The sequence below is a fragment of the Equus przewalskii genome, chromosome 15 (genome assembly GCF_037783145.1).
Source record: "Equus przewalskii isolate Varuska chromosome 15, EquPr2, whole genome shotgun sequence".
NCBI classification, from domain to species: Eukaryota; Metazoa; Chordata; class Mammalia; order Perissodactyla; family Equidae; genus Equus; species Equus przewalskii.
Window position 1 is genome coordinate 31,487,984 of NC_091845.1, and position 18,001 is coordinate 31,505,984.

Below are 18,001 nucleotides of genomic sequence, written 5' to 3' on the forward strand. Positions count from 1 at the left end.
AGTGTGAGTACATTTTGCAGCAGAAACATTAATGTGTTTGATCTCCAAGGCTGCCCCAGACTCCTCTAGGCATATTATATATAATCTACCTTAAATGTCCTGCTTCACTTTTCTGAAATTCAAAAAATAATCTGATTCCAAAACACATCTGGCCCAAAGGGTCTCAGATCAAGGACCATGGGCTCACACGTACACTAAGAGTCAGTGTGTCTGGGCCCTGTGCTTTATAAGTGTTGCTTCTTTAGTCCTTGGACTGTACAGCAGGCACCATTGATAGCCTCATTTTACAGATGAGGAAAGCAAAGTACAGAGAGGTTAAGGGACAGGACCTTCCTCCTGAGGACTTAAAAGTCTGAAGATGGTGAGGAGCTTTCAAGAACCAAAAACTCAAACCAGGCCTGCTGCCTGGCAGCTCCACCGACAACTCAAGACAGGGGCTTGATGATGGACATCCATCCTCACAGGCCAGCTCTCCAAAACCTCTGCTTGCCAGCAAAATCCATAATTCCTGGATGACGGTGAGCCCCATCCAAGAAACATCCTTTTTCCAAGATCCTGGAGACACTGGCCTGGACAGTTTTCTTGTGTCCTTATTGCTCCTACAGCTACATGGCCTCATTGTGTGAGTCACAGAACCTCTCTGAGTCTCAGCCTTCTCATTCATAGAGTTGTGAGCTGAGGAGATAATTCTGACTTCACAGAGTTGTGCTCAGCATACAGGAGGTGCTCAATGAGTGTATGGTTGTTACTGGAGGACCCCCTTACACCACCTCACCCCCTTCCTATTCTTGCAGCTTCACGCACTGAGTGCAGGTTTAAAGGCCATGGTGTCGGACTTCTGCACTTATGGGGCCGAGCTGTGCCGCAGGGCCTGCGGTGGACATGGCTACTCAAAGCTGAGCGGCCTGCCATCGCTGGTCACCAAAGTGACAGCCTCCTGCACCTTTGAGGGTGAGAACACCGTGCTTTACCTACAGATGGCCAGGTAAGCCCACGACTGGCCCAGGCCTCTGCCCAGCCCCTGGGAAACCCTGGGGGCTTCTACTTGGGCTGAAGCATCCGTCCCATGCCTAAGGAGAGAGCAGACTTTGGGGAGCGCTGTTCAGGGACTGTCCAGCTCCCACAGTATGTCTCCAATCCATCCACTTCTCCCCAGATTCACTGCAGCTCCCGGCCAGGCCACTGTCCCCTCCTGCAGACAACAGCGTCAGTCTCCTCCCTGGTCTCCCGCTTCCTCCCTGCCCCACTCCAGTCCTCCACGGGCAGCCAGAGTGATCTTTTCAAAGCCTGGAGACAATCACATCTTTCCCTTGCTTAAAATTCTTCAATGGTTTCCCTCTGCTCATAGGAAAATGCCGCCCTCCACACTGTGGCCTCCAGGTCCTCGCCCTCTCTATCCTGTTCCCACACGCTCCTGCCTCTTCACTTCTGCCAGCCACACATTTCTTCTTTCCCACCATGGGGCCTTCGTACTCACTTCCCTCCCCCTAAAACTCTCTGCCCCCAATTTATTGTTGTACGGCCAGCTCCTTCTCATCCCTCAGGTCTCTGCTAAAATGACGCCTCCTTCAGATGCCCTCCCTGACCACTCAGTCTAGACTAACACCACCCTGGTCCTCCGTCTCAGCATTGTCCTTTCCCTTCGGAGTGGTTATCACAATCTGCACGTGTCTTTTTGTGTGTGACCGGGAGCTCCTTGAGGGCAGGCAGCCCACCCGCAGTGCTCGCTGCTGTGTCCCTAGACTTAGCACAGGGCCTGCACAGGGGAGGCTGCCACGAGGGGCAGGAAGGAGTGGCTGAGGTGGCCTCCTCTCTCTCCTATGTCTGTGGGGGAGCGTGGCTGATGAGGCCTTTCACATTTACCTGTTCTCAGGTGGCTTCTCCATGCAGTTTACTGGCAAATATGCTATATAACATTTCTTAGAATTTTTTTTTAATATATAACTTTTATTGGGGATTTTTCAAATTACAAAATGAATACAGTAGCATGTATTAGACACACTGTGCCAAGCCCTTGACATTCAGTTGGCACAAACCTCCTATCAGGTGAGCATTATCATCCCCATCTAGAGATGGAGAAACTGAGGCTGAGGGAGGTGAAGTAACTTCCACAGCATCACACAGGTCTCAGCAGAGCTGCATGGAAATCCACGGTCCTCTGAGCCCAGAGCCTGTAAGCGCTGGGTCATCACAAGGAAGCAGCTGAGAGTCACCTATAATCTTCCCACTCATCTTAGCGTTCTTGCATCTATTCTCCTTTTTGCAGCTAAGGAAGTTTTGATTTCCGCAGTCACTGTACGATCCATCATATATCCCTAAATCACATGATCCTAGGCCACAGAAAAGATTCTGTTTGCTCATATATCAAAGGGTTTACGTTCAGGATCTGAGAGTGCCCGCCCAGCCTCCACCACTTCAGCCTCGGGATGCACTTTTCTGAGGGTCCCACAGCAGGCTGGCTGGGGGTGGAGGACCGGGGCCAGAAACGGGGTGACCCTGGTTCTCCCACAGGGAGTATACGAGTGCATATCTCTGGGGGAGAGGAGTGCTGGGCTGTCCTGCAACTCCTCACCCCCTCCCCTGCCCGCACCCCCTCCCCTGCCCGCACCCCCACTCCGCAGGTTTTTGGTGAAGAGCTACCAGCGAACTCAGGTGTCCCTGGGCCCCACTCTGCAGAGGTCTCTCCCTCAGTCTGTTGCATACCTGACCGCACCTGACCTGGCCAGGTGTCCGGCCCAGAGGGCAGCCGACTTCTTCCACCCAGAGCTCTATACCACGGCCTGGGCACACGTGGCAGCCAGGTGAGCCAGAGCTGAGAAATCAGCCATCCCACCTGGGGACAGGCTCCTTCCCCCATGAAGGCCTTTGGGATTGGCTGGGTGGGCGTTCATGGATACTCTTCCCAAAACTACTCCCTTCCCCAGCCTCCTCAGTCCTCTCAGCTCCTGCCAGCATAGGCAGAGAGGAGGGGAAGTCACACCCATCAGCCATGGGCCACCATCGCTTCCCCATTCTGGTCAAGCCAGTAGAAGGACATCACCTCTCTGACCAGTGCAAGGGATTTTTAAAATCTTTAGGTTCTTATTGTGATTTGTAATACAAAGAATGTACTCATCTGTAAATACTATGAATGTATCAGGATGTAAATACCAATAAATAAAGTCGTACTCATAGGTTTGAAATATTCCACAATCTAAAAATAATTTCCAAAAATATGACCATATCAAGGGATAGAATTAGTTTATTTCCACGGTGTAGTAGGCTCCAAGGAACAAGGACAAGACCAGGGACTCATCCAGTCTGTCATTCAACAAATATTGTCAGGCACCAACTGTGTCAAGCATGTGCAAACATGCCAGGGGCTGGGAACAAAGAGTCCTGGCCAAGCCGGACATCATCGCAAAAAAGACAGAGAGCTTTAATTACCTAAAAAGGAGACCTTCTGAACCCCTCCCCAACTAAATCACCAAAAACGACCTGGAAAAAATATTCAGTACATAAGAAGTCTTATATCCCAACCTGTGGTCCCAGGGATGGTTAGTAGTTATTTCAAGATCACAAGCAACTGGGGATGTTCATTTATTTATTCCACAAATACTTCTTAAGAGCCTACAATATGCCAGGCTCCATTCTAGGCACTAGGGATCTATCAACAAACCAGTCTGATAAAACACCTGGGCCTCAGAGAGCTAACTTTTTTTTTTTGAGGAAGATTGGCCCTGAGCTAACATCTGCACCCATCTTCCTCTATTTTATATGTGGGACACCTGCCACAGCAAGGCTTGATGAGCAGTGTGTAGGTCCGCACCCAGGATCCGAACCCACGAACCCCAGGCCACCGAAGCAGAGCACACGAACTTTACCACTATGCCACCAGGCCAGCCTGAAGAGCTAACATTTTAGTTGGAGGGAGGTGGAAGGGCAAAATAAGGCTGCTCAGGGTAACTAAAGTGCCATTATATTGCTTTTTTCTTGGAACTCAGTGTGACATCTGCTTATCCATTCCCTGACAAAGCAAAATAAAAACTGTTTAATAAACCAGTTTGTTTTGCACACAAATTCCAAGGGTCATGAGTGGAAGGGCAGGGAATAGAAACTAAAAGAACAAACATTAGCTAAATGGCAAACGACCAACTGAGTGGTTTAGAGGACAAGAATTGGTTTTCTTTTCTTTTTTAAGGTCCCCTCATTAACCAATTAGTTAAGCTCCCTGGGACTCAGGTTTCCTCATTTTAAATTGGGAATGCCCGCCCCTAAAAGGGTGAAAGAGATAATGTATATCAAGCACTTCTTTGTAACACATAAGTGGTCAATAAATGGGAATTACTTCTACTTCTGAGAGACCCCAGGCAGCCTGGGACCAAACTCCATCAATCTTCCCTCTCGGCCAAGAAACTGAACCTTTTTTCTTTGGCCTTCAGGCTCACAAAGGACTCAGTGCATCACATACAGACTCTGATGCGATCCGGGGCGGACGAGCACGAGGCCTGGAACAGAACCACTGTCATACACCTTCAGGCTGCTAAGGTGAGCTGCCCATCAGCTAAGCCGAAGGAGGCCGTTTTGTGCCTCAGCAGGCCACCCTGCTGGGAAAATCCAAGCTCTGCCATTATTCCCCAGCCCTGCTCAGCGGCTGCCCTCATTTCACTCCCAAGGCTTTAGTCCAGGGTATTTTAATTAAAGGACTTAACTCCAAAGCCATCTTGCTGGCGGCTCTTAGGGAAAAACGTAATGAGGCAGTGTTATTGGATTTGCTTCAGGTTGTTCAAATATTTCCTCCCAGAAAGAAAAGCAGGTCAAGTCTCCCCTTAGCCCCACAGGCAATCCTTAGATGTCGGATTCAATTTTCACTGTTTTGTGTTTGTACATAATTCACAGTCAGTCAGCAAATATTTGAGTACCCACTCAACACCAGGCATCGGGCTGTGTACCGGGGGCTCCACAGTGCCCATACACAGCTATGAACAAGGAAGCCCTGTGATGAGGAAATAGGGTTGCCATGGGACCCCAGAGCATGTATCAGGGAGTGAAGTGATCAGTTTCATTCTGGAAGGATCATGGAGGCTGCAGGAGGAGGAATGGACTGCAGGCTAGAGGCCAGTTAGGAGCAGGCAGCAGCAGTCTGGGCCAGGGCTGAGGGTGGTCCTGATCCTGAACTTGGCAGAAGGCATGGACAGAAGTGGGTAGATGCAGAGATATTAAGGGGGTAGAAGAAAGGGACAAGCTTCAGAGAGTAATGGCTGGGAAAGGGATAAGGATGACTCCTGAGTTCTAGCTTAGGCACCTGGGACTCTGACCCTACCTACAGCTGGAAAACCACGGTGATCACTTCAATCCTCAGGCATCAGACCCTGAAAATGGCAGTCTTCGCAAGGAGAGCCCTGAAGGTGTGTTTTGCAGTGTCCCTTGTGGGGCAGGCTGGGCATGAGCGCCACCTGGTGACCCACCACTTCCATCACACCAGTAGGGGCTGGTATTAACTCTGCCACCCTCGGTTCTGCTCAGTCCACTGCAGGGGCACTCCTGCTGTGCTACATGTCCTTTCAACACAGAGGGTGCGCTAAGGCTGTGTTCTCACCAGACTACCGAAAAAGGAACCACAGCCGCCCATTATCCATCCATCTTCCAAACCTATGCCCTGCCTTCCAATGGACCAGACACTGCTTGCCAGGGCCACACGCCATTTAACACGCACAGCCCTGGGAGGGAGAGCAGAGTAATCTCTGTTTTAAGGCTGAGGAAGTAGAACTCAGCGGGGTTTAGTCCCAGAGGTAGGAAATAATTGAGTTAAGATGCTTTGCTTTCCTTTCCCCCATGGATGCAAGCCGTGCCCTGGGGAAGCCACTGTGCCTGAGTGAAGGAAGGAGGTGAGCCCAGCCAGCCTGCGGGAGAAGAGCAAGTGCGTGCAGTTTCCTGGGGACGGGGTGCCCAAGCTGAGTCTCCCAAGTCACAGGGCAGGGAAGTCTGCACTTTCTGAGCTTTGCGCTTTGGGAGGCCATCTACTCTACAGAAACCTCAAGCACCCAACCAGCTCCCATTTGGAAACCACAAATGTGCAGCAGAGAGTGACAGCCACTCAAGGGGGCAGGAACAGTGGCAGAGGGACGGACAAAAAACAGCGAACCCTGGCCTAAGTTCTGGTCCCAGCTCTGTGCATGACCTGTCGTGTGACCTCAGGCAGTGCTTCCCGCTCTGGGCTTTAACTTCCTGTCTGTAAAACAAAAGGTCACGGAAGAGCCCTTTGGGCGCTGGTCCCATAATCTCAGACCCTGCGCAGGAGAGATGTCAGTCCCCAGGACCACTGGGGCAAACGCTGGTACTCATCATAAGGCAGCTTCAGTCTCTGGTGACTTTGGCAACGCAGGGGAGCAGATAAGAGTACAGACTCTTAACTGGCCGGGAGCCGGACTGCCCTGCTTGGGTCTCATTGCTACCCTCTACCAGCCATGTGACCCCCGTCAAGGAACTTAATCTCTCCATGCCTCAGTCTCCTCATCTGAAAATGGAGCTAATAATAGTACCTACCTTGTAGGATTATCATGAAGATTAAATGAGTTAATACATGTAAAACTTAGAGAGGCACCTAGCATATAAATGCTACACATCCCACCCCCACCCCCAAATGAGGCAGGAGACAAGATTTAAACCCACACACAGCAAAGTAAATAAAGTTCACTGTGTTGAAAGCATGGTGCCAAGGTTTGGCTCAGGCTTTCCCCAGAGCCTGGAGGCCACCTTGTCTCTCCGGTCCTCATCCTGCTTCCAAAGCAGAGACTTGGGCCTCCAGCAGCTCTTCACCACGCCTCTCCTCAACCAAGGGCCCTGAGAATTTAAGGATATGGCCCTCAGTTAGAACAGGGAAGCAGGGCCTAGCTGAAAAAAGCAAGTGTCCAGTTTTGCCAAACCGGGTCCAGTTTGAGCACCAAGGGCCACTGGACCCGGCAAGGATAACGGAGCACGGCTCCTCCTCTTCCACAGCCACGCAGCACGGCTGTGAGCACACCAGGTCCAGGGGGCAGAGGGGTGAGTGAGGCCTCCCTGGGAAAGGCAGATTCTTTGCAAGCGAGAAACCAGGTCAGTTCACTGACCCGTTGAAGACTCTGGGGGCACCGCACAGAATAAAATCCCAACCTGTCATTCACAGCCCTTCATTACCTGGCTGCCGTCACCACCTCATCATACCCCAGTGCTGCAGCCTCAGTAAATTACCTGCAGCCTCGTGAAAATACAGCCCTGTGCACACAAAGTTCCCTCTGCCTGCAGTGACCTTTCCCCCATTCCTTGTCCCCCTGGGAAACCCCTTTTGAACACTCAAAACACTCTAAGTCTTGCTACTTAAAGTCACTCCCAGCAGCATGGGCATCACCGGGAGCTTGTTAGAACGCAGAGATTCGCTATCCTGGAGTCTGCATTTGTCAGGATCCCCAGGTAATCTGTATGCAGGTAAAAATTTGAGACCTGTTTTATATGCTCTCTTTCCTCCTCCCTGGCCCCCATGGAACTCATATATCCTACCTGATAAAAATAATTACGTGCATTTGTCTTGGGGAGAGGGGGAGTATTCAAAATACTTAACAACCACCAGGACAGAGCCATCAACCAATCAGAAAGGACTTCAGGGGCCAGCCCTGGTGGCCTAGTGATTAAGTTCGGTGCTCTCCTCTTCAGTGGCCTGGGCTCAGTTTCCGGGCATGGACCTACACCACTCATCTGTCAGTGGCAGGTGTTGTGGTGGCTCACATTCAAGAAGAAGAACACTGGCAGCAGATGTTAGCTCAGTAAAATCTTCCTTAGGGGAAAAAAAGGACTTCAGGCCTAAGGGAAGCAGGGTCCTGAAGGCCTCCTGCTGGGTCGGCCATTAATGTATTAGTTGCTGGGCTGCAGGGAAGAGGGGGTCCCAAGGAAGGAACCTGGCTGGCAGAGAGCGCTCTCTCACTGGGTTGAGGACAGTGGTCACTTACCAACTGGTTATTTTAACCACTGATGGAGCCGAACTATTGCATAAAAGCTAAACAGCCCAGCTTATCTCAAGGAGTTTACACTCCAGCTGGGATAAATTTCATGTACATCTTGAACCCCTACTTTCTGAAGCCAAGGCGCACACAAACACACACACACACATAAACACACCACTGCCTTGAACACGGCAGACAATGAAGAGCTGGGTTCTTAAGAAAAGTGGTGCTATCCCCCAGGGTCCCAGGCCAGCCTCCAGTACTCCTGTACTCTTTCTCTCTACTTCCAAACCTACTTGAAACTACCCCAAACAAAATGAGGAAACTAAGGGCCAAGTTCCAGAGCCTGTCAGCCCCCAACACATGTGCATGCACACACACACTATCAAAAAGGCTCAGTGGACCCGCAGAGAGCTAGGAGAAAAGGCGGCTGCTCGTCAGCCCTCTGGGCACACGCGGCCACAGCAAGCTTCCTCCAGTCGCCTTGCCAAGCTTCCAGGACGACTTCTGGAGGCAGAAACCAGAAGTCAGAGGCTAAGGCGTCTTCGTGTCTTTGTAGGCACACTGCTACTACGTCACCGTGAAGAGTTTTACAGAAGCTCTGGAGAAACTAGAGAGTGAACCAGCAGTGCGGCAGGTGCTCAGACGCCTGTGTGATCTCTATGCTCTTCATGGCATCCTGACTAACACGGGCGACTTTCTCCACGATGGCTTCCTGTCTGGGGCCCAAGTTGACATGGCGAGAACAGCCTATCTGGACCTGCTCCTCCTTGTCCGGTGAGTGGTGGCCCTCAAACCATGGTGATCATCAGAGAGTAACCCTAGACCCTTTCTTCAGACTCTAAAACCTCACTCATGGGGTCGGGCAAAAGCAGCAACAGCCACGGAGCGGTCTACACCCTCCGTTATTACACCAAAATAAAGCATTAGGAATTAATGAAAGAAAAAATGGAAAAAAACTAGAAATAAAAATGCTTAAGAATAAATTACCCACCAACCTCAACTGAACTCTTCAAGATTGTCAAGGAAATAGGAACAGTATCTAAGGAATATTAATAAAACGAAGCATACTACATATTAATAATATGTATTGATATTAAAATTGAGTCTTAATCATAGCTAATATTTAAGAGGCACTTCTGTGTGCCAGGCACTATACAAAAAGCTTTTACCTACATCATCTCGTTTAATCCTTACAGCCTTTTGAAGTGGATATTACTAAGCTCCCCATTTTACTCAGGAGGAAATACAGGTTTAGGGGAGTTGAGTAACTTGCCCAAGGTCACACAATTATCTGGAGGAGGAGCTGGGTACAACCTGGGCCTGTCTGACCCCAGAGCATGGGCCCTTAAGCTATATGTTAAGGTTAAGGTTGGGTTATTGTTTATTTCAAATATATCCTTGTCTTTGTTGAATGTACTTAAGCAAACTCTTATCAAGTTGACTAAACTTACTTTAATCCTCTCTCAGCTTCAAGATGAACAGTTTTTTAAACCCAGGAATTCACATACTGATTTGTAAAACAGCAATACAAACAGTTTTCAGATGCAGCCTTAATGCAGTGCAGTTTAGGGTCTGACACACTAATGTAATGCTTTCACCCCGTTAGTTTACATAGAATCTAAAGGATCACTTGAAAAACATTCCAAACCAAAGCCCCAACCTGACCAAGGTACTGGAAGAAACAGAAATTAAAACAATACAAATTAGTCACCATTGTCCATAAGATGAAAAGTGGGCTAACCTGAGAATAGCCTTTTTTGAGAAAATACGATGCCTGTTGTTTGGGGGCAGGGAGTGGGGGTAACACATGCATGTGACCTTTCCCCCAGAACCTCCAATAGTTCACATTATCAGCAAGACTAAGAAAAGAAAAAGGAAAAATATGTGAAATATTTAAGAATATCTACGACAGTGGTTAAAAAAAAAAAAACTAGGCCAAATTCTTTTTACTTCTACCAATATGCAATGTTACATAACATTTATAATTACACATAAGCACCTAACAGACAGTTGGTGGTCAGTAAATGTTTGTTCAATTAAATCATCAAAAATTGTCAAAAACACATTTGATACAATTGTGCCTTGGGTATTAAACGTTCCCTAATATAGAGACTGCAGTGGTAGACACCACTAACAGCATAATTGAATATTGCACAGTTCAAGCCCAAGTGTATCTAACTTTCTAAAATGCTTGGCATTTAAAAGCACATGAAGACAATAGCATTCTAGCCTTGATTGGCAGTGACAATGAAACATAAAAGATCCCCTTTACCTTATAAGCATTATTTTTTATCTGCAACAGCATTTGAGTGCTTGCCTCAGCTCCAGAGACTTACAGTTCAAGAGGAGACAGACAGCAGTGACGCAAGCAGACAACTGAGGCTCACATCCAATCCACAAACTGATTACTCACATTATGGTTCCTAAGTGACCTTCCTTCTGCTGCAGGGTAATTAGGTGTAACAGACACCATGCTTTAACAGTTCTGTGTTACAAGTCCCTCCCTTGATTACGCAGTATCGCCCTCAGATTTCTGAGATGACAAATGGAGGGAAGCACACTATTCTGAGTGACACTAAGAACCAGCTCTCTGGGTAATGGCAATTAACTGACCCCAACAGTGTTTAGTTGTAGAAGTGGTCAGCAAATCCCAGCTGGGGGGCTTCCCAGTAAAGATGACAGATGGAATATATGCACTGACTTTTGTTCCCTCCTGAAATCCTACTAAAACATCAGCAAGTGGATTGAAATGTTTAAAAAGACATAAACCCACAGAGAAAAAGAGAACAGGAGGGGAAACATGAGAAAAGTAGATGGACAAACAGTGACTTAGCAGACCTGAGGAAACTGAATCTAAACCGGAAGTAGGAAAAGCCAAGAAGCAACCGCGTTACACCAAAGAACCCCAAGAACTAGCAGCACTGTGTACCTCTGGCAATGGGGGCGAAGGGAGACTGACAGGATGGGTGGAAGGTCTATTTCTGAAGGAGCTGACTCCTCAGTTCCCCTCCTTCTCTTTGGGTAGTTCTAAGACTTTGCTTGAGCCCACCCTGGCAGAAGGGTAAACGCAGGATCTGTGGACTAGGGAATATCAGGCATAGGAGAGGATGAGGCTGCCCTATGGAAAACAGGGGTTTGAACTAGTGTTCATAGGCCAAATGCTGACAGCCCCCTCCCTCAGCCCTCTTTTCCCACTGCTTCCAAGCCAGTCGAGCCAGGCCAGTACCCTGCAGGAAGATGATAACATGACTCTCTGGAGACTCTGACCACACCAAAGGAGAGAGAGCTAAAGATGCTGACACCAGGGTCCCCCAGCCTGCAGGGAACCCCGCACTGACAAGCACCCAGACTTCTAATCAGCTAGTTAATGCCCTACTCTTAGCTGTGATCAGACCTCAGGAACCAGCAGACACCTGAGGAAAGCCTCTGACATAAAAGAGACCAAAACAAGCAAGAGCGAGGCACCTCGGAGGACACAGGAGAATCTGCAGGGAGAAGAAAACTTTGTTAAAAGATCAGTAATATCCTCAAGAGTTAAGAGGAGATGTTGCAACCACAAAACAAGAATGTCATTTCTTAAAAAGTAATATTCAGAGAACAAAAATGGGCTTTATGAAATCAAAAAATGATAGTGGAAATGAAAAACTCAATTGAAGAATTGGAAGATAAAGTTGCAGAAATCTTGCAGAAAGAAGGCAAAAAATAGGACAGAAAAAATACAAATAGGAGGAGAACTGATCCTAAGTCTCCATCATCTGAAAAACAGGGCTAGAAAGAGCAAACAGAAGAGCAAATCATTAACAAGGTAATTCAAGAAAATATTCCTCAAACGAATGACATGCATTTCAGATTGAAAGGCCACAAATGCTTACAGACTAGAGGAGAGGAGACACACACACACACAAGAAGTCAAACATGCAGTGCACGAAACGGTAATAAATGCTATGAAGGACAGCAGAGAAGGGGGGCTGCAGTTTTAAACAGGTCAGAGAAGGCCTCCCAGGAAGGAAAGATCTGAAGGGGGGGTGGTGAGAGGAGCCGTGTGGTTGGCTGGGAAAAGAACATTCCAGGCAGAGAATAAGTACAAATGTCAGAGGTCAGAGAGTGCTTGGCACGTCCGTCCAGAGAATAGGTCACAGAAGCCAGAGTGGCGTGACTGAGGTGGAGAATGAGAGCACAGGTCAGAGAGTTTACAGTGTACAGGGAGGGGAAAGGGGGCGGGGGGATCATTGCAAAGACTTAGACTTTGGCTTTCACTTTGGGCAAGAATAAGAGGGTTGTGAGCAGAGGATAGTCACAATCTGACGTAATCTGATGTATCTTTCTAAAGGATCACTCCAGCTGCCATAGTAAGAAGTGACTGGGGAGGGGGGAAAAGGGAAAAGCAGGGTGACCAGTTAGGAGGCTTCCGCAACAATCAGGTGAGAGATGGCGGTGGACTGGACCAAGGTGATAGCCCTGGAGGTGGTGAGAAGTGGTCAAAGTTTGGATGTGTTTTGAAGATGGAACAGGATTTGTTGACAGATTAGATATGGGGTGTAAGAGACAGAGGAGTTCAGGTTTTTGGCCAGAACAGAGTTGCCATTTACTGTAAAGGGGGAAGACTACAGGAGGGCCAGGTTTGAACAGGGTGGACAGGAGAAGGTTAGAAGGTCAAGAGTTTGGTTTTGAATACGTTAAGTTTGAAGAGCCTGTTAGAAACCCAAGTACAGATGTTAATAAGCAGGTGAGTGAGACTGGAGATAAATGTGGAAGTCATTGGCATGTGGCTGATATTTAAAGCCATAAGAAAGATGATAACACAAGGAGTGAGGGTATGAAAAGGCCCAAGTAGTGAGTCTTGGGACCCTCCAAAAATGATGAGGAGGTGACCTTGACAAGAGCTATTTCAGTGGAGTGGTGGGAGTGAAAACCTGAATGGACCCAGTTCAAGAGAGAATGGGTGGAGGAGACTGGAAATAGCAAGCACAAACAAGCACAACACTTTCAAGGAGTTCTGTCATAAAGGGGAGCCAAGACGTGGGGTAGATGATGGAGAGGGAAACAGAGCCAAAAGCTTGTTTCTAAGGTGGGAGAAGCAACAGCCAGTTTGTATACTGATGGAAACGATCCAATAGAGAGGGATATTTTGACAGTGTAGGGGAAAGACAGGAGAATTTCTGGAACATTGTTCTCCAGTAGGCAAGAAGGGAGGCATCTAGTGGACAAGGAGGGATCAGCCTGAGCTGGGAGCCTGGACAGTTTCCTGTACTAAAAGAGAAAGCACTGTATGTGTCAATCCATGGGAGGGGTGGGGGGGACTTGCAGAAATGCTCTTATCACTTCTATTTTATCAGTGAAATAGGATGCAAAGTTATCTAGGTAAAAGAGACGAGGAGGTGGGGAGTGTAGATTTGAGGATGAAAGAGGTGTGAAATAATCGTCTAAGAGAATGAAAGAGTAAATGAATTGGAGTAATGTAATATGATTGCTGGGCATGAACCCTTATTACACCAGTCAGTATTGGTTTTTCCAGCCACATATAGCTACAACAGTGATGGCACAAAGTCGGTGGCAAATTGGAGATAACGAGGAATTGGATTTTGCTAAACAAGTATGACAGTAGAAAGTAAGAAAAGTTGTTGAACACATTTTTGAGGGAGTGAATATAATAGACCAAGGAACTTCAGCTGGATAAGGAGGGAACTGAGACCACAAGGGGGATGAGGAACAGTAAATGGATGGTAGGTGCCAGTAGGGTCAAAGAATTATAAACAGCCCTATATAAAAATCGTCTCATAATGATGGAGCAGGGGCATCCAGGAAGGATTAAAACAGGTACAGTATCCCAGTCACTTCAAATGCTGTGTGAAACAAGGTTAGGGAAGAGTGTAAACAAACAATTGCATATTAGGCTTTATAGCCTTTGCTAAAAAAAAGGAGGGAAGCACGTGAACAATTCTTTCTTACATTTCATTCAGTAGGTTAAAATAAAACACATTTTGTTGTTTGAAAGGGAAAAGAATTATAGAAGTCAGAATACTAGAAAGATAGGAGATGGTGAAAGGAACATGGCTGAGGTTAGAGAAGGTGCAGATGTTGGTGATGAGGCTTGGTGTGTGATCTTGGCAGAGAGTGACAGAAGGAGGCTGTAGGACAATGTCAATGAAGAAGATCAAGGAACCGGAGAAGCCAAGTTTTAGAGGTACATTCACACAGACCATGAAATCACTAAGAATTGTGACAGGAGTGTCGGAGAAACAGTGAGCCTAGAGGTAGATCAGAGGGACACAGCTCAGCTGTGAAAAGGGCACATAAAGTCACAATAATATATAGGATACATACAGGCATAACAATGTAAGCACTGGATATTAGTCTGGCCAAAATTATAACTATATTGGGAGGCAGGAAGGCCAAGAGAAAGAAGCCTAGGTCGGGGGTGGGGGGACAATAGGTAGGGGTGAGGAGAGGGGTGCTAAAAATAAATCCTGAGTCCACCTCGTTGTGTAGTGGTTAAATTCAGTGCAGTCCACTTCGGCGTCCTGGGTTCACAGGTTCAGATCCCAGGCATGGACCTACACTGCTCATCAGCCATGCTGTGGTGGTGACCCACGTACAAAATAGAGGAAGACTGGCAGAGATATTTGCTCTGGGCTAATCTTCTCCAAGCAAAAGAAGAGAAAGATTGGCAACAGATAGCTCAGGGCAAATCTTCCTCAGCAAAAATCAGTTCATAAAAATAAATCATTATCTTTTGTAATGGAGAGTCAAGAGATATCTAAAACTGAATAATCAAGAAGTAGCAATACAAACAAGATAGTTAGAGACATTCAGGTAAATACCAAAAATATCAGCTAGAAGACTGAAACTGAAACTGATTGAATGGGGGGCAGGAGATGGAGTGGAAGTGAAAGACAGGGATATGCTGATTTTAAATAACAAGCCTTAAAGAACGATTTGACTCTTTACACTGTGCATATAAAACTAATCAAAAATTAACGCTGAGTTGTTTGACAGTGAAAAATGATGCAATCTCTATAGGGTGTTGTTATTCACCATCCCAGGTTAATTGGATTTATAAGAAGAGTCTAAATTACTCAGGAACTCTTGTTTTCTCTCACAGGAAGGATGCCATCTTGTTAACTGATGCTTTTGACTTCACCGATCAGTGCTTAAATTCAGCACTTGGCTGTTACGATGGAAATGTCTATGAACGTCTGTTCGATTGGGCTCAGAAGTCACCAAGCAATACTCAGGTAATCGAGTAGAACACATTATAAATGATGTGAAACAGGAGAGAACAAGCAGTGAGGACACCTCTGTGTTTCCCCATTAGGTTGGAAATCACTTGGCATAGTGTGTCTGTTTAACATATTTTGAGAATACATAAAAGAAACCAGGACGAGGATGTGGCCCGGCAGGAACTCTGAGTCTAGACTACAATCAGCAAACTGTATCGCTTGGAATTTGGTAAAGGGAATTAGGAGGAAGGCCCAAGCTCTAAATCATGGCTTGACATACCCAAGGGCAAGCTGGCTTTTGAGTAACAAAAATAAGAAGATAAAGCACTGGGGGCTGGCCCCGTGGCCAAGTGGTTAAGTTCGCGCGCTCCGCTGCAGGCAGCCCAGTGTTTCGTCAGTTCGAATCCTGGGAGTGGACATGGCACTGCTCATGGAGTCACGCTGAGGCAGCATTCCACATGCCACAACTAGAAGGACCCACAACTAAGAATATACAACTATGTACCTGGGGGCTTTGGGGAGAAAAAGAAAAAAAATAAGAAGATAAAGCACTGCAGGGTTTAACCATCTTATTTTCAGCCGTTTAACTCTCAGTTTTGTGTTGATAAAAGTGGGTATTCAGAGGTGAGAGGAGTCTAGCGGGAGTGGTCTCCCTCAGACGTCACTGCCTGCTAGAGAAGCTCCTTCCTCTTTACTGGGGAACCCAATCCCAGGAACAAAGAAGGCTGCTGCTCTGCCGTCAATAGCCCAGGAAACCATATAAATGACGGCAGAAAGGGTTACGTGAAAAGAGTGCCAGCTGTCCTAGGAGAGAATACCAGAACTTGAGGTCACTAACAGAAAAGGAGGAGGACTCATAAATTCCTCGTAGTCATGGGCCAGGGTCCCACACTCTGCTATGAGCCTCCCTGGGAAAAGTTATGAATATCAATAACTACAATAGCTGAAGTAAAAAAATAAACCCTGCATTTAAGAATTTGAGGAACCCATCTTTAATAGCAGATTTGATACAGCTGATCAAAACAAAGGCAGTCTACAGGTACACAACAGATTATTTTAAGTTCTATAATGCAAATTTGTTACTCAGATGGTGAAGCTTACTTTTTACCTCTTAGGTCAAATTTCAGAAAAGCTGTCTTAACACCTCATCACATTGGCAGCTCTCAGGCTTTCACTCACACTTGGCATGGTGTTAGACTTGCTCTTAACTTGCTGCATCCTGTCATAGCTCATAGCTTAATTTAACGTGATTATCTAAAGCTCTAACACTACCGGTTACCCCTAAGACGGCTGTTAGATAGGCGGCCAGTCCATTTTGGTCATTCCTGTCTCCAGGAAGGTATCCTTTTAACTCAACAAGGAAATACAAAGAACGTACCTGAGGAAGGTATGACACATTTAGTGCTTAGCACAGTTAAGCTACGCCTAGTGTGTTATTCTTTCTAATGACTAGATCTCTCTACGTACTAACGTTTAAATCCTGGCATAAAACTACAGCAGTCCTCCCACTCCAGATCAGTTCTCGTGGTCTAAAGGTAAATGCAGCCCCTCTGGTGCTCCAGAGAAAAACCAACCCTGCGGGACGACCTGTCAGGAAACACGGACGTATCCAGCTCAACCTGTTTTGCTAGCAACACAAGGAAACACGCCAGTTCTCCTGAATCCTCACCTCCACTACAAAACATAAGGGGCTGGCTTGTTTTTTAGTTTGTTTCTAATCTTCATTTTTAAAGAATTTAATCTGGATACTAAATGAGGGCAGGCTTACCTAAAGGTGGGCCGTGACTGACCCGCAGCCACTGCAGATTTGGTAAAATGATGATGCACTTTGTCCCATTCACTCTTCTCTTTCCCCTCTCCTGCCACTTGACCGTGAACAAGGATGGAGTCTTCATCTTCCTGACTTCAGGGTCTATCACAGAGTAGACACTTTGCATTTGTGGAATAAATGAACATGGTTTTATGACCCACACAGAGAGACGAAGGAGCCTACTGCATACACAATGCTGCAAATGTTCACCATTACGTTATGTTGCTAAAAAGGTGACAGGTACAGCAATGCGGCTCTTTCATGCACAGAAATTTAGGAACGTGAGATTACAAACTATCTTGGAGAACTCTTTCCAGTTGGTTAAAATGATACTCGGTTGATTGCTAACGTATAGCCACATAATCTTTCATTGCTGGCTTCTCTAAAGACCATCAAAATACCACTTGTTTTTTTGGTGAGGAAGATTGGCCCTGAGCTAACATCCATTGCCAATCTTCCTCCTTTTGCTTGAGGAAGATTGTCTCTGAGCTAACATCCATGCCAGTTTTTCTCTATTTTGTATGTGGGATGCTGCCACAGCATGATTTGATGAGTGGTGTATAGGTCCATGCCCAGGATTCCAAACCTACAAACCCCGGGCCACTGAAGGGAAGCATGCAAATTCAAACAGTACGCCACGGGCCGGCCCAAAATATCACTTTTAAAGTGTATTCTCCTAATCTGCTGTAGATAATTTTGAAACTGCAAAGAGACATTTTTCTTCACTTGCACCAGTAGCAAAAGGCACGCTACAGTAGCAAGTTAAAACAACAGCTATGTTGAAACATGACTTGTAGACACAAAAGCACAAATGGGAACATATTTCAGTGATGTTTTCTACTGAAAGAGAAGTGTTATGCTAAGTTAAATGTCTTAGAATCCTAAGCCAGCCTCTCTTCCATCTGTGTAGGTTAAGTGTTGAGCTTATCCCTAGCCAGGATGATGTACTCTCTCATCATTTACTCTAACCATGGTGTCTGCTTTTTGGCTCTTTTCCTGATGTGGGATGCTAG

The 18,001-nt window shown here is 46.7% G+C and overlaps 1 protein-coding gene across 5 annotated transcripts in view; it reads left to right on the top strand.

Moving 5' to 3' along the window:
* Nucleotides 1–18,001, top strand: part of ACOX2 (acyl-CoA oxidase 2) — a 29,137-nt gene that overhangs the window by 10,010 nt on the left and 1,126 nt on the right. For 4 of the 5 annotated variants that reach the window (XM_008519808.2, XM_008519801.2, XM_070577001.1 and 1 more), the window contains 5 exons: nt 795–985; nt 2,622–2,801; nt 4,422–4,527; nt 8,515–8,732; nt 15,061–15,193. In XM_008519808.2, the coding sequence (XP_008518030.2) occupies nt 795–985; nt 2,622–2,801; nt 4,422–4,527; nt 8,515–8,732; nt 15,061–15,193 (828 nt within the window). Of the gene's footprint in view, nt 1–794; nt 986–2,621; nt 2,802–4,421; nt 4,528–5,308; nt 5,569–8,514; nt 8,733–15,060; nt 15,194–18,001 lie in introns of those variants that run through there. The other variant, XM_070577004.1, reaches the window with a different exon arrangement.